Source organism: Selaginella moellendorffii, unplaced genomic scaffold (assembly GCF_000143415.4).
Source record: "Selaginella moellendorffii unplaced genomic scaffold, v1.0 SELMOscaffold_1, whole genome shotgun sequence".
In the NCBI taxonomy this organism is placed as follows: domain Eukaryota; kingdom Viridiplantae; phylum Streptophyta; class Lycopodiopsida; order Selaginellales; family Selaginellaceae; genus Selaginella; species Selaginella moellendorffii.
In genome coordinates, this window is record NW_003314262.1 from 4,732,755 (window position 1) to 4,755,297 (window position 22,543).

At 50.6% G+C, this 22,543-nt stretch overlaps 7 protein-coding genes across 12 annotated transcripts; 3 read left to right on the plus strand and 4 right to left on the minus strand.

Moving 5' to 3' along the window:
- The first annotated feature begins 3,929 nt into the window (after positions 1-3,929).
- LOC9658272 lies at positions 3,930-8,164 on the plus strand. Of its 2 annotated transcripts, XM_024679725.1 has the most exons (13): positions 3,930-4,029; positions 4,122-4,436; positions 4,551-5,769; positions 5,901-6,062; positions 6,149-6,248; positions 6,324-6,392; positions 6,453-6,750; positions 6,816-6,925; positions 7,010-7,054; positions 7,122-7,295; positions 7,467-7,612; positions 7,685-7,774; positions 7,825-8,164. In XM_024679725.1, exons 4-13 carry the CDS (start codon positions 5,932-5,934, stop codon positions 7,964-7,966), a joined length of 1,305 nt encoding a protein of 434 aa, XP_024535493.1. In that variant the 5' UTR covers positions 3,930-4,029; positions 4,122-4,436; positions 4,551-5,769; positions 5,901-5,931; the 3' UTR covers positions 7,967-8,164. The 2 variants fall into 2 exon arrangements, with proteins under 2 accessions (XP_024535493.1, XP_024535486.1); XM_024679718.1 differs by having other exon boundaries at positions 3,944-4,436.
- A 140-nt stretch (positions 8,165-8,304) lies between these two features.
- LOC9658273 (bromodomain-containing protein 8) lies at positions 8,305-11,886 on the minus strand. The gene is made up of 5 exons (XM_002962135.2): positions 11,543-11,886; positions 11,381-11,454; positions 11,219-11,308; positions 9,522-11,157; positions 8,305-9,473 (listed from the first exon to the last, which is right to left on the minus strand). The coding sequence occupies exons 1-5, from the start codon at positions 11,777-11,779 to the stop codon at positions 8,409-8,411; spliced, it is 3,102 nt and encodes a 1,033-aa protein (XP_002962181.1). The 5' UTR covers positions 11,780-11,886; the 3' UTR covers positions 8,305-8,408.
- Positions 11,887-11,988: 102 nt separating this feature from the next.
- Positions 11,989-15,363, plus strand: LOC9662501 (sterol 3-beta-glucosyltransferase UGT80A2). Of its 5 annotated transcripts, XM_024679011.1 has the most exons (17): positions 11,989-12,318; positions 12,376-12,424; positions 12,489-12,673; positions 12,744-12,815; positions 12,864-12,975; positions 13,027-13,115; positions 13,173-13,243; positions 13,298-13,379; positions 13,436-13,537; positions 13,587-13,639; positions 13,687-13,721; positions 13,771-13,924; positions 13,981-14,178; positions 14,229-14,288; positions 14,347-14,386; positions 14,440-14,658; positions 14,714-15,363. In XM_024679011.1, the coding sequence occupies exons 3-17, from the start codon at positions 12,608-12,610 to the stop codon at positions 14,759-14,761; spliced, it is 1,401 nt and encodes a 466-aa protein (XP_024534779.1). In that variant the 5' UTR covers positions 11,989-12,318; positions 12,376-12,424; positions 12,489-12,607; the 3' UTR covers positions 14,762-15,363. The 5 variants fall into 5 exon arrangements, 4 of the variants coding, with proteins under 4 accessions (XP_024534779.1, XP_024534775.1, XP_024534768.1 ...); XM_024679007.1 differs by having other exon boundaries at positions 12,864-13,115; XM_024679000.1 differs by having other exon boundaries at positions 13,027-13,243.
- On the minus strand, positions 14,679-16,279 carry LOC9658274 (26S proteasome non-ATPase regulatory subunit 11 homolog). Its single transcript, XM_002962136.2, has one exon. The coding sequence runs from the start codon at positions 16,126-16,128 to the stop codon at positions 14,806-14,808; it is 1,323 nt and encodes a 440-aa protein (XP_002962182.2). The 5' UTR covers positions 16,129-16,279; the 3' UTR covers positions 14,679-14,805.
- A 73-nt stretch (positions 16,280-16,352) lies between these two features.
- Positions 16,353-17,014, plus strand: LOC9662502 (eukaryotic translation initiation factor 1A). The gene has a single exon (XM_002961642.2). It carries the CDS (start codon positions 16,461-16,463, stop codon positions 16,893-16,895), a length of 435 nt encoding a protein of 144 aa, XP_002961688.1. The 5' UTR covers positions 16,353-16,460; the 3' UTR covers positions 16,896-17,014.
- A 103-nt stretch (positions 17,015-17,117) lies between these two features.
- LOC112347706 lies at positions 17,118-17,973 on the minus strand. Its single transcript, XM_024679038.1, has one exon. The coding sequence runs from the start codon at positions 17,891-17,893 to the stop codon at positions 17,318-17,320; it is 576 nt and encodes a 191-aa protein (XP_024534806.1). The 5' UTR covers positions 17,894-17,973; the 3' UTR covers positions 17,118-17,317.
- On the minus strand, positions 17,954-19,583 carry LOC9658275. Its single transcript, XM_024679023.1, has 2 exons — positions 19,332-19,583; positions 17,954-19,272 (listed from the first exon to the last, which is right to left on the minus strand). Exons 1-2 carry the CDS (start codon positions 19,488-19,490, stop codon positions 18,001-18,003), a joined length of 1,431 nt encoding a protein of 476 aa, XP_024534791.1. The 5' UTR covers positions 19,491-19,583; the 3' UTR covers positions 17,954-18,000.
- Between the last annotated feature and the right edge of the window lie 2,960 nt (positions 19,584-22,543).

Sequence of the window (22,543 nt, forward strand, 5' to 3'; positions counted from 1 at the left end):
CAGCCTGAGGTGGCCAAAGAGCGGCGGAGGAAGGTCATACAAGACAAACCATCAGGTAAATAATAATACATCCATTCCTAACCTTTTACCATTTCTAACATTGTCCATGTAGGTCGCAGAGAAAATGGTAAGTAGAGATTATTCAGTTGAATTTACAAACTCTAGCCTTTAGTGTCGAGGAAGGATAGTGCCAAGCAAGGGTCGAAACGTATGTCCAATCCTTCAGAATCAGCAGTGCGCTCAAGTGATATCGGTCCTAGTTCCTCAATAGCAGTTGATGGTAAATACAGTATAGTCGATTCAATGTGCTAATGAGTTTGTTTTTAGTAGCACGGGAGGATACCATCTCAATCGAAGGGAGATATTTGGACATGCATATGGATCCGCCAGTGGACTCTACTTGGCTGCAAGAGTCATCAGAGCTGGTGGAGGCTACTATCCATATCAACGCCAAGCAAGCTGACCACGCTCCACTTGATGCTGCCCATACCACTGAGTCAATCTTGTCCACGTATCCAACTGACGGTGACCAGGCGCCATTGGACCCACATGAGGCCGCCCCAGCCGCCGAGCCGGTCGTATCCTCATTTCCAACGGACTCAACGTGTGCTCAATCGTCTGACTACGCGCCGTTGGAACCTCCCTACACCGCCCCTGCTGCCTGTTTGGTCATGTCCACTTTGCCAACGGAGGCACCAGCTGAAATGGCGTGTGATCACACGCCATCGGAACCACCCCATGCCACTGTTGAGCCAGTTGTACCAGAGTCTACAGCTGAAATGGCATGTGCCCACACGCCATCGGATGCGATTGACCCCACATTTCAGAGGAGAGTATTTCCGCCCTTCACGTTTCCTCGACCAAAACCCTCTCAACGACCATCGGGAGCAACATTCGCTAATATTGTAGATGGTAAAATTGACTTGTACCATTTTTTATGCTGACGCATTTCATTTTAGAGTCACGGCGAAGGTACTGTATTATTTTTTATCTGAACGGTGTCCTTTTCTCCCATGAGCGTGGCTCGTCCTCGAATGTCATTGCACCCTCCAAAGCCTGTGGTCACAAGTTGGTCAAAAGAGACAGATTCACATTAATCACACGGGAGAAACTGCGGGATCTAATAATGACCATGCGACACTTAAAACAGAGGGCCGGGTTCAATTTGCAATTGGGAGTTTGGACATCCATGATGCGCCACAATGCATTAACGTTGCTACAGATGATGCACGATCAGACGCGAGTAATATTACCATTTGACTTTCTCCTAACGCAGGAGGATTGCTTGACTATGGTCCATGTGAGGGGTAGCAAGCCCATCTTCGTCAAGCCAGAGGCTGTAGTGATGAACCGGACTGCTAGCTCAAGTGAAATCCTCATCATCGATGACTCGCCGATTAAAACTGCAGCGAACACGCACACATATGCAGTGCACCCCATCTCTTGCAGTATGGAAACTAAGGAGAAGAAACCGTATGTTCTGGGGGACCTTGCAAAACGGCTTGGAGCGATGGTGATAGAGAACCGGCCAGTCCAGGAGGTGGCTGCAGAAATCAACCAAATGGCAGATGGAACGGTATATCAAAAGCCATTTGATCGGACAGACACCAGTCATCATTTATGGCATGTATATTGTCTAGCCAAGCACTATCCGCATCTCCATAATCTGCTCAACCGGATGGGTTCTTCGACCACTGAACATGAGCGTGGACGTATTAGAGAAGAGATGGCATTACTATTGGGTTTAAATCCTGATAGTGTGGAGAGTGATGAAATTCCAAGATTATTGTATAGGCGTTGGAGGCAAAAAATAACAGTCTGAGATGGCATGTATTTATTTAAAAATGTAACTTATTATGGCATGGGGTTCCATGCCATTGTATTAATATTAAAAGACAATTCTTTGAGAGGATTTGCATTATACTAGAAGTGTTACAGCATGTTATTGGAAGTCTACGAAGTTGTTTTATTAATAATGGGAAAGTAAAGATTGAATGGGGACTTGGGCTCCACCTAGACTCGGAGCAACTGAGCCAATATTAAAAGGATGGAAAGAAATTGGACGACGATGACAAGGAGAAGAGAGAGGTGAAGCAGTGGCAGGGGGAGGAGAAGTGATTGAGTAGACATTTCCTTGTTTAAAATAAAATGGCATGTGCCTCAATGCAGTTGAATTTTGTTATATTTATATACTATATAAAGGTTTGGAAACCTTATTTTACAAGTGGGATAATGACAATTCCCACTTTAACGAAATAGAGCTTATCCCCAGGATTCCCATGAAAGAATTCTAGCCGAATGTGAGGATTAACACCAAGAATAGGAGGAGTTATACCATGTGCCATGAATGCCACCATCAATTGAGTTTAGTTATTCAATTACAAATGCATAACATCAAGCAATTGTACCAACTACTACTCCATAGTCAAAAGAGGAAATTGCTAATTTGCCATGAAGATGAACGAAAAGGAAATAATAAAAGAAAAAGAATGACAAAAAGCTAAAAGGAAAAGGAGATTTAGACAATGCAAAAAGCTAAATTGAAAGAAAAATCTTGAAAGGAAAAAATAAAAGAAAAGAAATGGAAAAAACTAAATCTAGATGATGCAAAAGTTAGATTTAAACCAAAATCCCAAATCCAAGCATTCCTTAGGGACAATCAAAAAGTGCCCTTCACCTTCACTAATGTGAGTGCATGGAATATGAAAAAGGAATACAAAAAATGTGCATATCAATTAGCCCAAAAACCCTAATTTATATACAAAAGCGAGTGGTCTAGATTAAAATTAATCTGACAGCTATCAAAATCCCACTATGATATATTAATATATGGCATCTTGGTAATAAAAAAAATTATATTTAAAATATTATTAACGATTTGTTCTTTAATAAACTTTAAAAGGTTATAATTTTGAATTATTATTTGTAATTTGAAAATTACTTTTGTGCACACCAAAATAGTGTAGATTTCTAGGGTTCTTCCGCGGGCCAAGAATGCCATCGCCATGGAGGTATCTAACCGAGATCTAGAATCTAGACAATGTTTCAGCATGGTAGAATCCAGGCATTCCTCTCGATTTTCAGAAGAGATGCTAGAATCGCTGGAGCTAGTGTGAGATTCATGGGCGGAGGGCCTCGGACATTCCCGGGCGGAGTTACAAAGTGGCAGTGGAAGAGAATGCAGGAGAAGAAAAAGAAGGAGAGGGACAGGATATGGCTGTCTAAGGAGAGATCTCTGTACGAGAGGAGGAGGAGGGCTCAGATAATGGCGTTGATGCCACTCCGGCCCTGGGAGAAAATCCATCCAGAGGCGCCATCGCTTCCAAAGATCGACAAGGATCCCAAGATCAAGGAGATGGCTCACCGCTTCCAGACTTGCCGAGGGGTGGATCTCTGGACCAAGAACGATGGTCCGGAGACATGCCGGGAGCTCGGAGAGCTCGACCAGGATGGCTCGGCTCCAGAGGTTCCGGTTCTCAAAGCTTTCCGGCCGCTGGCACTGTCAACTTCGCAGAGAATCAGCGATCTTAGCAAGAGCCAGCAGGTAGCAATGGCCCAGAATCAAGAACAGCAGCGGCAAGATGAGGAGCAGCGAGAGTCCCGGATCAAGAAAACGTTTTACAGCCGGAGGCACGATGATCCTCCCGAGGGTGACGAGGTTTTCCAGCACAGCCGGTTCATGCTAGCGAGTTATCTCCGCAAGCAAGGACATATGGGACTCGGCTACGCAGCCGAGACGACCGGGATCACGAAAGATAGCAGCACTTCTAGCGGTGACAGCGACAACACGATCGAGAGAAGTGACTACTCGTCGTGGCTGAGCGCGCTCGCAAACGATCGACAAAGGCTGGCCGAGCGACAGGAAAGTGTGGCCGCTGGAAAGAGATCTGGTCAACAGCATCGACCGGGTCAAGTTGCCACGGATGGCGATAAGCACTGAGCCAGCACTGGTGGAAATCTTACTCTCCAGCGCAGCGTTTCTATCAAGACGCAACGCGGTGGCCGATGATCTTGTTTTTATATTTCCTGGTACGTGATCTTATCTTCCCAGCTTTCTTATCGCTCTTTTCTCTCTTTCGTGCGTGGTTTTCTAACTGGAAGCGTGTTGGATCACAACAAAGCGAGAAGCATCAGTGATGATCGACTAACAGTAGCAAGGTGGCTCTCGGATCAAAAAATCGCAATCCTCCCGCATCTTCCAAAGTTAAAAGTGCATAGCGGTTTCTTTGGAGACAGGTGTCATCGTGGCTGAGAGCTTTTGCAGACGATCGACAAAAGCTGAGCGAAAGATCACGCTGCAAAGATGAAAAGCTTTTCTCCTCCATTACGCCAAATTGCCACGGTAACAACAAGCGATGAAACAACGCTGCTGTGCTGGGGAGCGCGATCGTCAATGGCAAATATCCGGTGGATCGTGATCTTGTTTTTAGCTCCTGGTACGTGATCTTATCTCTTGTCGCTTCGTTTTTTCTTTTTTCTTTCCTTTCTTTCGCTTGTTTGATCCGCTCAGTGAATGGTTTCCTGACTGTGATGTGGTTCCCACTTTGTAGGTGCGACAAGGACACGCAAAAAACACCGCAAAAGAGGATCATTCAAACAAAAAATGCGATTTTGCTTAGTAGCAAGGGGCGGACAAACGCTCAGCCAATCATTTAGAGGCCAGTTTTTGGCACGATGCAACAGCAAATAGCACAGGAGTCAGGACTGATTCTTTCCCGGTTAGCCGAGGTTTTGTTCGAGAGGAATCCGAGCTGGGGACTGGACAAACGAGATCGGCTCCACACCAATCACCGTAGGGGAGAAACTTGGCAATCCTATGAGCGAGAATCACCGCAAGGAGGGAACTTGGCAGCGAGAATCACCGCAAGGGAGAAACTTGGCAACCCGAGTCCAAGGTGGAACAGTCCGAGTTGGAGTCCGATATGGCTAGAGTCCGAGATGGAGTGTCCGAGATGATAGACTTTTCCCGGTTTCTCCGAGATGGAATGGCGTTCGTTTTGGAAGGGATCCGAGCTGGACGGCCCCAGTCACTGCAAGGGAGAAAGTTAATGACCGAGCGTGGGGTGAGTCCGAGGTGGCTAGTCCGAGATGGAGTGGATCTGTTGACGAGGACGACGATGACTCCCAATGCCGTGCATGGTAGACGTGTGTGCACACACACTCTGTGTGTGCGCGAGGAAAAGGAATGGTGGGGTGACACGTGGCGTAGTGGCGGATATTCCGTTACTCGCCAGGAAGGCACATTCCGTCGGTAGGCCTATCGGTAAGTAAAAAAAATTGGCGAACGGTCTCCGTTACTTGGACTGAGATTATTTAAACGCAAAGGGGCATTTGATTTTGGATCCCTTCCAACAAGGTTTTTCTTCTCGTCCGCCATAGCCCAGAGGGTCCGCCGCCATGGCGATCGGTGGCGCATTCCCGCTGAATCGATGTAATATCGGCTAGATAGATTCGATCTGGTGCTCCCGATCCATTGCGGTCTTCTTTCCTCGATTTCTTCTTCTTCGTCGGCAGCGCGCAATGGAACCCGGCGATGCGGCACACCGCATCATGAGAAAGCTGAATTTCGCGGAGGATCAAGGCCCTGTCTCGAGGTCCGCCCCGTCGATGCCGTCGGCACCCGCCGCTGTGCCAGCCCGCGCAAGGTCTTCCTCCTCTTCTCCTTCTTCCCACGCCAATCTATGATCCGCCCGGAGCAGCAGCACGTATTTTCTTGAATCATCCGGCTCGTCACGATCGGTCCTGGCACCGCAAAGTAATTTTTCTCAGGTAACGTGGAATCCATCCCATCCCAATCCTATCGGTTAGAATAGAATGCCGGCACCGTTTCTTTCTTTTCTTTTCTTTGCTTGCGCTTTTTCGCGAAGCTAATTTTTTCCTCCATGGCATTGTTGTTACAGGACTGGCGGAAGCTTGGAAAATTCTGTGAGCATGGCTTTGGCCTTGTTTCACCACAATCCCGTCGCGGCGGCTTGCGCATCCCTCAGGTCTAGCTGCGCGAATCGCCGGCGCCAGAATCCATTGTGTCACGCATCGATTTTGAGCTCGTCGTATTCATCCCGGTGAGTGGATATTAAACCGTGGTACTGTATTCACCACTGTTGACGTCACTAATCGTGTATTCTCGCGCTTGGTGATCGATCGACAGGGCTTTTAACAATCGTTGCAAATCCAAACCTTGCATTAATAAATTGCTGGCAATGAGCTGTGGCACGGCGAAGCCGTGCAGTGGCCAACTTGAAAACGAGGTGAGAACCGTTTGATGCATTCATGGGTTCTTCGTGATCTCTTTGTACTCACTTGCGTTGTCTCTGTGCGTGTAGACTATGAAGCTTGCTAGACGGGCTTTTTGCGAAGAAGTAACAAGAAAAGAAAATGTTTCTCTGGCAAAGGTATATGGCCTACCCGACTGACGCTTTATCTCATCTTTTCTTTTTTTTCTTTTGTGGAAGGCTGCACTGTTGATTTCGATAGAAGACGAAGCTTTTATAATGGCTAATCGAGAAAGGGACATGGCAGCTTTGCAGAAGGAAGGTCGAAGTGTTTTCCCGCATACAAAAATATATCCCACCGACGCGCTCTATTTGGAGGGCCAGAGCATTGCTCATTGGCTGGATAAGCTAGATTCTCTCGTCAAGACGAGTCAGCATCCAATGGAGGTGTTAAAGACGTTTACCAAGAAATCCTCGCTAACCACGGACCCTGGTAACTTTTACTTGCACCAGGTTCTAAGTCTCGGTGCTGGAACTGGTAAGCGTCCTTGACTATTTTTTTCCTGACGATCTTACGTTGTGTTGTATTTTTTCTTCTTTCAGCTATAATGCTTGGCATCCTTTATATGGAGCTCTCCAGGAGAATGGGCTTACCTGTGAGCGGAGCACCAGTAGGGGATGACTTCCTCGTCTGGCCCTCGACTGAAAACAAGGTATGGTGTGACTTTCTACGCACTGCTTAGGATTTTGACGTTCAGAATCTCAGCTAACCGTGTACTGTGAGTTTGGTGTTGCAGGTTGTCAGTGGGGGTGATTCAGTCGAAACAGGGTTAAGTGCGGAGGTATAAGTTAGCTACATGTTGCCAGTGATGGTAATATCGTATCTCCTTTGGCGTGTGTGGTTCTCAGATGGTCTTTGAGCCCTTCAAGGGTGGAAAGATATGGTCCAAAAAATCAGATGGAAGTTACGTAAGGCAGCACTCGAGTGCTGCAAGTGGTCCGCAGGCTGGACCTCATCCAACAAGCGGCTTGCGACCCGTCTCTGACCAGGCAATCTTATCGGTTCTTCTGCGCAAGCTCAAAGTGAGTAGAATTCCTTTTCATTTTCACTTCTTTCCTTCTGTGCAAGAAGTCTTTTCTTCTTTTTTTCCTTTGCATACACGACTTCTGATCTAGTTTTCATGGTTGGACTGTTTGTTGCACATCCAGTAGGGAGCAGTAGATCATCCATAGTGCTTAGCTTTGTTGTTGCAGCGCCTCTACTGGAAGCGAGCAGCCAAAGCTTATGCAGGGTGCGACATTGCTGCCCCGCTCCATCCACTGGCGCTCGCCACTGCCCAAGGTGTGCCGCTGCTTAGTCTCGGCAAAGAGCAAACTCTTCTTCGCCCGCAAGACTTGAGGCAAGCAAAAGCTTTTGGTTTTCTTCCTTCTCAGCTTAGTGGTGTTTGTTTCCTTCTTTCGCGATTGCACAGGCTTGCAGTAGCGGCATCCGAGAAGCTGTTGCTGTTGCAGCGAGACTGGATAACGCGGCGAGATCACGGGCTTCTCCTGTATCATTCCAGGTATAAAACTCTTCTTTAGTCCTGGCAAGATAGTAACTTGCGAAACACAGGCGATATGGGGAGGCTCTCCAGGAGCTGAGCGCTTGCCTGGCTGTGGCGCCGGTTCACGACTTGCAAATCCTGGAGCCATTCGTGGAGAAGCTTCACTTACTCCGGGTGGAATCATCGTGGGCCGCGTCCTTGAACAGCTGATCTTGATTGATTGATCGATCAATCCAAAAAAAAGAGTATTGTTGGCTATCATAACAGAAAATAAACCATTGATCGATCCCACATTAAAACCTTTAAAGGTGAGTATTTCGCGTACACATTAGAACTTTAGAAAGCTTGGAAGAGATTGAGGGTCACGAAATCTATCAAATAGTAACCTTTAAAGGTTTTAATGTGTGACATAACGAAATCGACCAATGGTTTAGAAAATTATTATCCTCTTAATGTAATAATAAAACTATAACAAATAAATTGTAAACATGTGCCTACAACTTTAGAAGAAAAGATTGTTTTAGTTGGCTACCTCCTCCTCCTCGTGATGATCAAAAAACATAGGCATTCTTGAGTTTAAAAAAAACGAAAGAAAGAGGAAAAGAACGAGAGAGAAAAATAATAGAGAGCTTCCTTCTCCCATCATCTTCTTTCATCTCTTAGCGCGCTTTGCCGCTGGCCTTTGGCCGTCCTTGGCTGACGATCTCTTGTTTCGAACGCCGCGAACTGGAGCAGTAGTAGCAGCAGTAGCGCCACCACCACCACCGGCCGGAGTGGCAGCAGTGGCGCTCGGAGTTGGAGCAACGCCATCGCTCTCCTTCTCTTTCACTACACTAGCAGCAGCCCCTTTGCCTTTCTTCTTGGACGAGCTCTGCTTGTCCTGGTTGGAAGCCGAGGCTTTGGAGTCTTTGCGCTCCTTAGCTCGATCCTTCTTCTCCTCCTTGTCTTTCTCCTTCTCCTTCTCCTTCTCTTTGCTTGCTACTGCCGCCGCTGCCGCCGCCGCGGCCTCCTCGGCCTTTCCAATCTTTTTCACTATAGCATCCAGCGGCTTCTCTCTGGTGACGCCTTTGCCGGACTTGTGCTCGCTGCTACCGCCGCCACCGGCCCCTCCTCCTCCTCCGGCACCTCTGTTCTTCCGGCCATAAGCCTTGAGAGGCTTGGCCTTGCCTCCCTCCACCTCGGGCTCTCCCCCCTCTCGCGTGTCGTCCTCTTCCCCGCCACCTTTGCTGCTGGGAATGCCGCCGCCGGGGCTCAAGCTCGCGCTCTTGGACCTGCTGTTGTCGCTCGCCGCGTTCTCTACAGCTCCGGTGGTTGTCGTGGTGGTGGTGGTGGTGGGAGTAGTCGTCGCGGGTACACTCGCCTGGCGTGCTGGTGTCGTGCTTACTGCTGTGGCGGCGGTGGCTTTGGTTGAACAGTTCTCGAGCGCAGTAGCAGGCTTTTTGGTGTCTCTCTTCCGCGGGGCCGCCTTGTCGGGCTTTGTAGCGCCGGCTTCTGCTTGCATCAGCTTGTCCATCTCTTCCATCACCAGCTTCCTCATCACCACCGCTGCGCTGTGCTCCGGCGAATCTCGCGGGTAGAAAACGATGCAGTTGTTGAAGACGAGTAAGATGTCCCGGAAAAACTCCAGACTGCCCGAGTATGCTCCCTCCTTGAGGCGTGCTCTTATCATGTTGAGATCAATGTGCCTTCGAACAACTTGAGCATAGCGAGGATCGTCCTGCACGAGTACAGAGCGAATTAACATAGACTATCAAGGATAAGGTACCTGGCTTTCTTGTTTCTGCTTGAAGAAAGAAGCTTGCTTGTGGTTGGAAATCGTCCGGAGGCAGTTCATGAGAGGTTGAAGCTTGAGGATGTGCGCGGTTTCGTTTTTGGTCCTCCTACTTGTTGGAGAGTCCTCGGGCCCGTCGGCTTGAGAGCCAACATCACTTCGTTCAACTCGGCTGTCCTTCGACTGCTCGAGAGCACTGCCACTGCCCTCGTTAACACTTGCTGGAGAACCAACGTCCTGCGTACTGGCCCTCGAAACCACTGCATTGTCAGCTTTTTCCACTGAGTCGGCCTGACGAGTTCCTCCCTGTGACTCGTCGCTCTTCTCGTTCAAATCCGCAGCAGGCTTTACGTCTGTGCTCGAAGAATGTTGAGCAGCACTGGCGCTCGATTCCTTCTCGTCCTGCGAGACTCGTCTCGCGTTTGGCTGCTCGGTAACAATATCTACCACCAACCCGTCGACCTGGACAACGTCGTCGTCTGCTGGCTGATTAGCTTCCGACTTCGTAACATCTTCGGCCTCCGGGACATGCGTACTCAAAACTGGAAGTGGCTCGTCACTTGCTTTTGTCCCCTCGGTGTCCAAAAGCATCTCACTCCCTGACTCGACGGTGGTAGGAGCCACTGCTGTGTTTTCGGAAGCAGATCCTACAAAATTGCCGTCGGATGCTCTGACAGCTTCCTTGCTTCCGGTAACATCTGCAGAAGCCTTAGGATCGCCAGCGGCAATTGCTGATGGCTCCCCTTGATCAACAATTGGTAACTTATCCACCTTAGCATCTTCCATATCCTCAACGCCAGGAACATCAGAGCTAACAGCTTCAACAGTTTCCTTCTCTTCCACCGCTGGTGCTTGCCTTTTCTCTTCCGATAAAACTTCGGTTAATTTTCCATCACCTTCCATTCCATCTCCGTCATCTTGACAAGTACCATCCTTTACGGGAGCCTGCGCTGCATCGTCTAGTTCGGTATCAGAAGCAACGACTTCTTTACTAGCAGTTTCTCGTTCGGACTTTTTACTCTTGCCAATGTCAGCTTCATTCTTCAAGCAAACCATGTCATCACCACCCGGTTTTGTCTCGTCTTCATCCTGGCGCATTCCTTCATGCGACCCATCTGCTACTACTTTATCTATATCCTCGACCCGCTTCTCTGTATCAACATCTGTGACTACTTCTACCTTCTGTGCACTGTGAGATTGATCCTCCATATCTACATCCCTTACTGCTGCTTCTGATGCTTTTTCTGTGTCGGCTGCCTCCACCTCCGCAGATTCATCTGTTGCCACCTTCGCATCTTCCATCGCCTCTGTTGCAGGTTTCCCATCAGCAGTTTCTTCATACTTCTTGACTTCGTCCATACTATCCCTCTTTGCATCATTTTCAACGGTCGAAACCTCATTGCTCTCAGAGATCCCTGTCTCCTCAGTGCCAACGCCACCTGGAGGATTCCTCTTGTCGACTTCCACGTCCCCATCTTGGGCAACACAACTCTCTGGAGCGCTTTGATCCGCTGGCTTTGTATGCTCCACTAAGCCAGCGCCAGGCTTTTCCGGAGCGTGCTGCTTGCTCGTAACCTGCAAGCTCTGCGCTCTCTCAGCCTTGAGCCTCTTCAATCTGTTTGTCAAGGACCTGCCTTGCCAAAGGCCACCTCAGAACAAAGAAAATTTTCCAAAAACCAAGCACTACTCACGCTATACACCCATCGTGCCACTCAAGCTCTCGTTTGAGATGTGCCATCCTTCGTTTGCGAACATCGTCAAACCATGAAGGGTACTGCTCTCTACACGAACCAAAGAAAAAAAAAACTTGTATCATCTATCAAACGACAAAAAAAAAAATGGTGAGCCATCACCTTCCATTCCCACCGTTGCAGTATCCCGATCCGCCATAGCGACCGCAAAGAGCATCAAACTTGCTCTTACAGGCCTGCGAGAACCACACAACAAAATTTCAATAATATTGCCCAGATATCATTTTTCTAATGGAAGATCTAGCGCAAAGAGAGAATGCTTACCTCCGGGGAGAAAGACGACGATGGCAGGCTGAGGAGCTTGACCCGCGCTTGGAGCTCGCTAGCCACGGAGCTCCAATCGCCGGTCCCATGCCGGGCCACTGCGCTCACGAGGAAGAGCTCCTCGAGCGTCCCCCACGCCACGACTGCCGATCCCGACGCCTCGGCTACGCATTCATCCTCTTGCTGGGCGAGAATCTGTGGCTGCGGCGGCTGCTGGAGAATACGCGCATCTTCCATGAGGCGCGCTGCATCTATCAGATCCCAATTCGCGCCCCAACCTAGGGTTCTTGCAGTGGTTTAGGAGGAGATCTTGAATCAATGTCGCAACACACCTCCATTTTGGAAGAGCCCTAGATTTCGCGAAAGGAATCGAACCCCGTCCCTTTTTATAATGAGGCCCTTTAAAAATTGGGCACGCCAATGGGAATGGAACCCCGGATCGCTGGTTTTATTTGCTTAGCATGAGCGAGGAGGAGAAGAGGGAGAGCGCTTGGGGCTTCGAGGAGGCGGCATCGCCATCGCCATTAGCATCGCCGCCAGCATCGCCGCCAGCGCCATCGCCGACAGTGCCGCTGCTTCCCGTGCATCAAGCATCGCCGATGCCGCTGGTTCTTGCGGGGGTATCGACTGGCCAGATGCTCTTGCTCAAGCGATTCAAGGATGCGGTGAGGCAGGGCAAGCCGATTCCAAATATGCACATCATCCAGCCAGTTCTTCTCGGTGGCGCCGGCGCTTGCGCATTTGGAGGTCTCCTGAGCGCGCTTGGCTTTTTACGGGTATGATTTTTTCCTGTGTCCTACATTCTTTTGTTTGATCGCTCTAAGTTGTTACAGTTCGACAAGATCTTTGGAACTCGCAAGCCACAGATCGAGGCGTGATCGGGTTCGTAAAGTTGCCAGTTTTCATGGTTTTTCATGGATTCACTTTGATTTTGTGATGTTGCCAGGTTTCCTGGATAGGAATTCGTTCTAGTTTGTTTTTTTGAGAAGGAAAGAGACATCTTTTTGCCAAAGACGAAGAAGTTCTATCGGTTTAATAACAAGTGCTGTTGTTTTTCACTCGAGCATGGCAACTTGTAACGTTGGTGTGTTTATGGCTTTTGGTACCCTTGGCGACATACTTCCTTTAGCGGTGAGCTTCGTTCTTTCAACAATCGCTCGCTTCTTAACTCGCGCTTATGGTTTCTCTTATTTTCTTGCAGTACGTTGCTATAGCTTTAGCTCGAGCGACTACGAAGTATTCTATTACGTTCATCACTCATGATTCGCATCAGGTATTGTGGTTTTGAGCTTTACATCTATGGAAACCGTTGCCTTCACAGGTTTTGAAGGCGCTCCTTTTACCTGCTGGTATTGTTTTGCGCTCCGTCTCAACACCTGCAGTCTTGACACCTGAACAGAAACGGGACTCTTTCCCAGACTCGCTTACTTCTGGTAACACAGTTCCAAAGTGCGAAGTTTCACTCATCCGTGCTCGACGCGTAGAAATTCACATGGAGGAGTGCCTGGACGCGATTGAAAGTCAGGAATCCAACGGTACCATTAGCTTCATTGCAATCAATTTCTTCGCCCTGGTCGGTTTATCTGAGTTTACGATCACGCTTTTACCTGTGTATCGGTTCCTTCGTCAGGAAGGCTGGCATATTGCAGAGCTTTTGAATGTGCGGTTTATCGTACTTGCGCCATATGTCATGCCTTACAGGCAAGAGAGACACTCAGTGCTCGCATAAACTTTATTGGATCTGATCTTGCGCAGTGCTCCTGCGTCGTTTGAGCGCAGCTTCAGACAAGTGTACCCTCGCTTGTACAAGCGACTACAACGAGCATCAGCTGAAGAGGTCTCTCGATATATTTTCTCGTTTTAAAACTTGCGCTTTCTGATTCAATTCACCAGGTTGGATGGAAGGATGTAACACATTGGATGTGGCCGCTTTTTACTGACAGATGGACGTCATGGCGCGTTCGAAAGCTTCGGCTTAGCGCGTGTCCCTTGACGGTGGGCTCTTTACATCAAATGAATAACAATGTAACCTTCCTTGTTTCAGGATCCCGTTACGGAACTACCTGTTCACGACTGGCCCCGCTCAGTACCACTCTTGTAACCTTGCTTTTAAACTTTGTCCCGTTGATTCATTCGTCCTTCAGGTATGGATTCAGCGAGAAAGTTGTAGAATGTCCAGGTGAGTTTTTTGTTTTTGTAACCTTAAGTTTGATACGCGAGTGCTATAGGTTATTGGCCCAGCAGCGTGCGTGTGTGCGGCTTCTGGCTGCCACCTGACCGTGGGGTTTCGGGGACAACTCATCTTGCACCAAAACTTGCGGAATTTTTGTTGAGAAGCGCCGATTCCAAGCCTGTCTTTATTGGACTGAGCTCAATAACCAGGTACAATCGTGTCTTTTCTATAGGCAGCATTCAAAACTTGTGTTCTTTGTCTGCAGCATGGGCTTTCTTCAAAATCCTCTGGGGATGCTACAAGTTGTCACGGATGTTTTGAAAGCTGTAAATATGCGCGGTGTGCTTTTTACAGCCGGTCACCCGTCTCTTGAAGCAGTTGTTACGAGTGCTGCTGGTCTGGCAACGTCTTGCCTGGAGAAAGAAGGGCTCACTCTTGATCACAACTTATTCTGCTACTCCGGGTATGAAAGCTCCATCTTTGCCAATCAGCAACGTGGTCTTTTCCGTCTAGATATGTTCCTTACAACGATTTGTTTCCAAAATGCTCAGTAGTCATTCATCACGGTGGAAGGTAACAAAGCCATTCACATCTTCATCTGGCTCGGACAAACGCTTTTGTGTTTTCGCAGTGGAACGACTGCTGCTTGTCTTCACGCCGGAGTTCCTCAGGTAATCTAATCTCGTCGTGAATCTCCTCGTATTTCTTACCAACACGTTTACAGGTGATATGCCCGTTTATTCTCGACCAGTTCTACTGGGCGGAGCGAATGTCATGGCTTGGAGTGTCTCCACAGCCTCTCAAGCCATACCATCTCGTCCCCGACGCGACCAAGCTTGAAATCTCGGGAGCCGTGGACGCAGTAACTCTGGCAGTGCGCGAGGCTTTGACAGACAGAATCAAAACAAACGCCATGGAACTCGCAAGCAGCATCAATGACGAGGTACTCTTAAACGCTTACGATTTGGTCTAAAGCTCAAACTGGAACTCCAATGCAGGATGGCTGTTCCAGAGCTGTGCAAATTATAATGGAAGAAACGCCGTAAAAACTTTCTCGGAAGTGGAAAGAAGAGAGAACAAGCACTGCCCTCTAAGCCATGATCTTGGCAGACTTCAAGTAGAGGCTATCCACCACCTTGCTCACGTTCGAGATGGTATCCAGCGTCGCCGGATAGATCCCATCCGTTTGGGCCGAGTCGAAGATGATGAGGCACCCGGCACCCTGGTCCAGCGTCCCCAAGAACTTCTTATCCAGTATCATCTGCGACAGCTTCTTCTCCACCGTCTCAATGGGGAGCCCGATGAGCCGCGAGATGTGCGTGATCTCCACCCGCGAGAAAGGCTCGATCAGCCGGCAGAGGTTCTGCTCCAGCAGCGTGTCGTAGAGCGACGAGAGGTGCCGGTGGACGATGGGATCCTCCTCCAGCTGCGGCTTGTACATGGCCAGCGCCTCCTCGAAGTCCTTGAGCGAGCGCTTGGCGTAAGCTTCCGCCACAGCTTTCATGGCGTCGAGCTCCACCCCGGTGTACTTGAGCCCGGCCTTGGACGAGATCAAGCTGCCAACGTCGTCGGCCTGGTTGGTCATGATCTTGCACAGCAGCATGTACTTGAGCGAGAACACGGCCCTGGGATCGTCCAGCGCGTTAAAGGCCTCGAATCCCTCGTAGAAGTAGCTGAAGCCGGTCTTGTAGTCCTTCTCCTCAGCGTGGAGGATGCCGCTCTGGAGATCGATGGTTCCCTGCTGCGCTGGAGGAACGTAGATCGCATTGGCGGCGGTCCTGGCGGCCGTGAGCGCCGCCTTGGCCTTGGGGAGGTTGCGCAGCGCGAAGTGGAGCTTGCTCTCGAGGAGATCGATGTCGACGAGGAGGAGCTTGTCGTCGAGCTTGCGGACTTCTCTCACGAGCTTGGTGATGAGCGCCAGCGCCTCGGAGTAGTCTTTCACTTCCATGAGCAGCGCTGCGAGGCGGGCTTCCACTCTCTGCCGGAGGAACGTCCTCTTCTCGGTGCGCGTCCACTCCACCATCTCTCGGCACAGTGATATTTGCAGCGTGGAGGTGCCTGGGATCTTGGCCACGGCGTCGATCACCCCGCGCACAATCTTGGCGGTCTTGGCCTTTGGGATTACGGCGAAGAAGGGGCGGAGCTCCGTGAGCAGGCTGCGCAGATCCTCGGCCCTCTTTTGCTGCGAGAAGAGCTCCGACAGCACCGAGATTGCCTGCTCCTTGACGCGCAGCACTTCCGCCGCGCTGGACGAGTCCCGCAGCACGGATTGCAGCAGCGAGATTGCCCTGGGCGGGTCCGCGTCTTGAATCTCCAGCGCCTGAGCTAGGATCTCCTCCGCCGCGGCCGAGGGAGGCGGCGGTGGCATCAGGGACGAGGAGGACGATGCTTGCGCGACAGCCGCAGTAGCCATGGCGGCGAAATATAAACCCTAGCCTCCGGATCTACCCCGCGCCGCGCGTGACAGTCGCTTACCTCGATCGATCGCCTAGAGGAAGAGAGAGCGAAAAGAAAGAACTAGGGTTTGGACAACTACTGTGGCGGGCCGCCACAGCACACCACCAAGACGCCGCCTGGAAAGTGCGCTGGAGCCCTAATCCCCGGGGCATAAATATCAAGAGCCCTAATTAGGTCGGTCTCTTTTGGGGCAGCGCGCGAGGGTTTCGAGCGCGGGGGCCGCGGGCGAGGGCGCCGATTTCTTTCCAGGACTAGCACGAACACCACCAGCGGCGGCGGCGATCCAGCATGCCGAAGAACAAGGGAAAGGGAGGGAAGAACCGGAAGCGAGGTAAGAACGAGGCGGACGATGAGAAGCGCGAGCTCGTGTTCAAGGAGGACGGGCAGGAGTACGCGCAGGTGATCCGGATGCTGGGCAACGGGCGCTGCGAGTCGATGTGCATCGATGGGATCAAGCGGATGTGCCACATCCGGGGCAAGATGCACAAGAAGGTGTGGATCGCGGCGGGGGATATCATTCTGGTGGGGCTGCGGGACTACCAGGATGATAAGGCGGATGTGATCCTCAAGTACCAGCCCGACGAGGCGCGGCTGCTCAAGGCGTACAACGAGCTGCCCGATAACATCCGGCTCAACGAGGGGATTGCCAGCGTCATGGACGACGAGGAGGAGGGCGGCGACGATTACATCGAGTTTGAGGACGAGGACATCGACAAGATCTAAGAGGGCAGCTAAGCACTGCTTTGTTTCTATATATCTCTCTCCTCTTCTATTCTACTAGGAAGCACGAGAACAAAGAGTCAATGAGAGAAATCTTCATTGATCGACCCAATTCATCTCTAGCGTTTGGATTGTTTTCTCGGAGAAACCGATCGTTGGGAGAGAGATCCTTCGTTTCTCGTGGTGGATGGATATCTCTACCAGAAACACACAATGAAATCTTCATTGATCGATCCAATTCGCAAATGATTTGGATTATCCTCTTCTCGGAGAATTCGAGGGGATAGAGATCTACGCACCACTCACCCTCGTGGGTCCAAGGATCTACTCTCTTCGTTTCTAGAGAATTCTCTCGTGGGTCCTGGGAAGCTCTTGATCTGCCTGTCTCTAGCGAAGAACCCTAAAAGAGAAAGTTCTCTCATCGCTCACCTCCTCTTCTTCACCACCGCGGCCTTGAGCGACGCGGCCGTGTCCACCGCATAGCCGCCAATCGGGGGTAGAATCGTGGGTGGCACTGCCTTGAGCGCCGTCTTCCTCATCCCCATCACCGGCGTCTTGATCCCGGCGCGGAGGTGATCCGGCAGCGCCCCGATCGCCGCCACCTTCGCCGCCAGCATCCGCCCCTCTGACCACTGCTTCTCCCTGTGCTCGTTCATCAAGATCCGGCTGGTCTCCTTGGCCAGCCGGTTGAGCTCCGCCAGCATCGTCTGCCGCTCGCCGTCGCTGATCTTGATCTTGGGCTCGATCGTCTTGCGCTTGGATTGCACCTGGACGCGAATCGTTGCGCCGACCCCAGCGTCCTTGACATTCTTGCTCTCCACGCCCTTCTTGCCCAGCTTCTTGCCGACCCCCGCCCCGCCCTTCTTGTAGCCGCTCTTCTTGGCCGCCTCCACGATCTTACCCTTCTTCGTGCCGGACACGCCCAGCACGCGATTCGTGGAGATGCCGCGCCACGGCACCGCCCATGGGATCACCTGGCGCAAGCGCCCCAAGATCACCATAGAGATGCCCAGAAATTAGGGTTCTTGGTTCCAGAAATTTAGGGTTCCTGGGGGTTCTTGGGCGATATTAGGGCTCTTGGGCATTTCTAGAGAAGAAAAATGCCCATCTAGAGATCGGCCATGCTGAAATTCCATCGCAAGTGCATCATGCTTCTCGTCCCGGGAATTGGCAGCCGATACTCATCCGAGATGCAAATGGACAGTCCCTCCGTCAAGAGCCTCAGCCTGGTGGCGTGATTCAGCAGTCTCATGCAAGCCGATCGGATTTGCTCCATCTCCAGCTCCGGCGCAAACACCAAGTTCCTCAATCGCAGCTTCTTCCGGACGTGGAGATTGAGATTCCCCAGCTTCTCCTCCTCGGCCTTGAACTCGATCCTCCTCTTGACAGCCTCACGGCCCCTCTCGTTGACGAACTTGTAGATCTCTGCCAAGTTCTCGGTCACCGGCACGTTGATATACCCCATTCGATCGTCGACGCTCATGCTGCTGCCACTGCTGCTCGTCACTCGAATCGGGAGATCGTGAAACTTTCCATCACCGACAGCTCCAATCGCCTCGGCCTCGTGCAGCACCTTGTCAAGGAACGAAGAATACTCCTGCTCCAAGGAGAGCGCATCGTCCGCGAAGATCATCTCCACTTCCATCAGCCGTGCCGCTCGAAACTCCTTCACTCGCCTCTCCCGGACTGCTGCTCGCTTCGCTGCGATGGAGCTCACATCGAGCTGGCGGAAGAACTCCGCCCAGAACACCGGACCATCGTCGTGGTTGAGCCACAAGTTGCCGAGACCATCCACGCCACAGCAGCTATCACCGATGAGAAGCGCGCAGCCTTTGAGCTCGCAATCCGGGACGCTGTCAAGAGCTCGAGCTAGCGAGTGGAGGCACTGGAGCTGCGAGTCGGGCGGCAAATCCTTCCGGAACGAGACCGTCACCCCGCGGCCCAGCCGCAGCGCGTTCCTGACCACGATCATCCGCTGCTCCTGCCCAAGAACAGTCGTCTCGTTCTGCCGCTGGAGCTCCGACGCGGTCTGGAAGAGCTCCGAGAGCTTCATCGTCAGCCTGCTCTTGGAGAGTATCTCGCCACCGCCTGTGAGGTTCCCGGAGAACTCCGGCGAGAGTCCAAACGAGGAGAGTAGCAAGCCCAGTGCCGATCGAGTAGCAGGCAGCATCTCAGTTCCTGGCAGCGTTGCCTGTGGCGGTGGCAAGCACACCTCCACCTTCTTGATCGATTCCTCCTTCTCATCCTTGAATCCCTTGGGCTCTCGCTCGCGCCGGACGTAGAATTCGAGCTTGTACTCATTGACCGAGCAATTCACCTGGCCGCCCTTGGCGACGCGGAGGTATTCCTGGAGGAGCTGGAAGGAGCGCTGATTGATCTCCTGCCAGTCACGATTGGAGCGATTGGAGTCTCGATTGCGCAGAGAAGTGAGAGATTTACCTGGTGCTGCGGGTAACTGTGGAAGAGATCCGGATGAACGAGCTTGAACAGGCGCCGGAGCTCGTCGAGGACGTGAGGACGCGGAGATTGCTGCTGGCAGTAGCCCGCATTGCGGAATCTCTGGCAGAGGAGGCGCAGCACCGACCGAGACGATTGCATGGAGAATTTAGGGTTCTTCGCCTTCCTGAGAATATTCGCGGGATATCTTTAGTACCATGAAATCTTTGGTTACATGCTTCGGCAAGACCGGAATTGTCATGTCATGGCCTCCGCAAAACAAATAGGAACAGTGTAATGAAACTTAAGCTAAAGAAGCTTACCTCTATTGCTCATGAGTCTCTCGCTCAGCTCAATCACCGTCCCAAGCTCACTCAGCCTGGCATTTGCATCGCAATGCAATCGGGCCAAATCGCTGCGACAACGGGAGTATTACAAGAGGAGCAAATAGAAACCAAATCCTATACCTGGAGAATCTGGAGTGCGTCTCCCACAACCTTGTGGAAGAAGTTGAAGTGACAGTACTGCCTTCCTACCTCAAGGTCAAAGTTGTTAGCAAACTTTTGATGTAGTGGCTGCAAGTTTAGTTCGGCCCCAGCCTGAAAATCACAAAATCATTCCACTGTAATGAAGTCATTGTATAAGCTATTAAGCTAAGTATCGAGGAACAGATTGTAGGTGGCTCGGTCAACCACAGGACGAACCTCACAAACATTACTGTGTACACTGGGAGCCAGAGCACCAAGGCATCCCCTATAACAAAATGTAAGTTCTACGCTTCACTTCTACATCACATAGCTCACTCGCCTTCACTTCGTGAAATCGGTATGTAGCTGGTGTGATTATGCTTCTGCCAGGCTGACTTTTGCCCGAATAGGGAGAACCCTATGTGAGAGAGGCATCGCTCCAACAGGATGGGTCCACGAAGAACTGCTTCCACGCCGGAGGCAGGGCTGCCGCTGAAAGTGGTGGTAGGAGCGAAATGGTGGCCAAACCCTGTTAAAAAAAAAAAAAAAAACAATGTCAATCAACAAACAATCTCTCAATCTCAAACTTGCGCCCTGGCTATGGGTGGCTGCTGATCCATGCAAAATGACAGACAAACAGGGAAGAGAAGACCTATTGGACCGTTGAAGAAAACCGTTGACTAAAGAGTTTGAAAGCCACGTGGCATCTCGTCAGCTGTACAGTCTAATTATAACATCTTACCTAAATACAACCTAATTAATACATCTTACCTTTATCGTCCTTGTCATCCACTGACACAAAATCAAGATACTCATATCAAGGAGCTATTTTGAAAGAAACACAAGTCAAGAGGAAATGCAAGCTACACATTGGTGCCTTCATCCTCATGAGCAGTCATCACGAACATACCTTTGGCAGCCAGGAAGTCGAGAAGCTTGCGTATGTGGCTCTGGGAGAGGTCTTCAAAGGCTGCCGACTATGGTATATGGCCCCAGTGCGAGATCATCTGCATGAACAGCGAAGCCAACACTCTCATCTACAGCTGCAACGCAAGAACAGGCGTCTCTAGCGGCTTCAATGACGAGCCAAAGATGGTCATAAGCTCCGACCACAGTGCGTGAATGCGCTGAAGGCAGCATTCTGGGGGTTGCTCGGAAATAACATGAACTTTTGAGTCAGGCAGGGCCCAAAGAATCAAGGGATGAGCATCACCCTGCAAGGGCTACAGGCCTATGTGCCAGAGTTGGAGGACTTTGGGAAATCTCCTTCTGGAAAATACAATTTATGTCCCGATGCTACAAGGGGTATTTGCAAACGGTGAATATTATGTAGGTTATAGGTGTAGAGCTCTATTGGCTTCTTGGATGGAAACACAGGAAGATATCGGGCCAGAGGGCATCAATTGAATTCAGTGTAGTTAGGGAATGGTCTCACCACCCTCATCCCCTGGGAGGGATGGCTTTGCCAGCTATGTTATGAAGAGGTGGAGACAATGACATACAAATGTCGGGCTTTTACACGTATTCTGCAGTGATATCACTTCCCACAAGTTGGTATGGATCGCTCATCCCAAGGCTAAAGAGGTGGCCATATTTCTCTGAGGAATCAGGATGCAACTTTTCCACGCATAGCCCTAAGGGCTGGACATGGCTCCGGCGGCCTCGGGGGCATCTTCCGAGGCTCAAGCAGCAACCTCAGGTTTGGTGGGAATCGGTAAGAGCAGAGCAGCGATTGAGATAGCGATTTCTGAGGCAGCAACAGCGATTGAGAAAGCGACTCCTGAGGCAGCAGCAGCAGCAGCGACCTCGTCCCGGTCAGGTTTGGCCAGAAAGAGAATTCCATGCACTTCCGGCTCGAATTGGACAGAGGAGCAGTTGCAGTTCTTCAACATTCACGTAGTCCGTGAGGCTGGTTTTGAAGCTTTTTTCAAAGAAAAACCAAGGGAACAGTTTAACCAGGAGGTTGCGGAGTTTCTAGACCTGAATCTGGAAGTTGTGCGTCCCAAGACCAAGGGTGTGGTATCAAGCCAAGTGAAGCATGTTGCCAAAGATCTGATCGCTGTGACCAAGTCTCACAGGAACGACGAGAGTGCCGTGGATGACATGTCCAAATCGTTGCTCCAGCTGTTTGACTATGATTCAGGGGAAAGGTCAGTCAGAACAAGATGCACGTTGCAGCTGGAAATGTCGAATCGGAAAACCGAAGCTACTCCGGATGTTTGCGTTGAAGATGAGGATAGCTCCATCAGATTACTTGTTGGGAAGGTCAGGAATCTGAAAGGTCACCATCCTGTACCGCAATTGATAGCAGATGCAATTGCTGCGTATCAAGAGAATGTGGATCTGTGTGAGAGGCTTGTGCTTCCGGCGTATCCAGGAGAGAAGGTCATTCCAGGGATAGTTATGCTCGGTACAAGGCCCGCGTTCTACCTCATACACATGACCAAGGCTCTGTCGGATTGTGTGAAGCAGGGTGAGAAGCCAGAGTTTGTTACCATGGTACAGGAGTATGTGCCTCCTAATCTACCAGTCACCATTTCTGATGCAATGCTGGACAAAAGGTTGCGCTATCATGTCGGTCAGTGCCTAGAGTCATTCAAGCGACATTTATAATAGAGTTGTAGTTCGAACTGACCAGAGGGACGGAAGATTAGGAACATCTTTGTCTACTCTTATCACTATTCTATAAGTTTTTGTCCCTCCATGCTTTCTAGACTCTAGCAGGCATGCTGGTAGTTCACCTGAGCA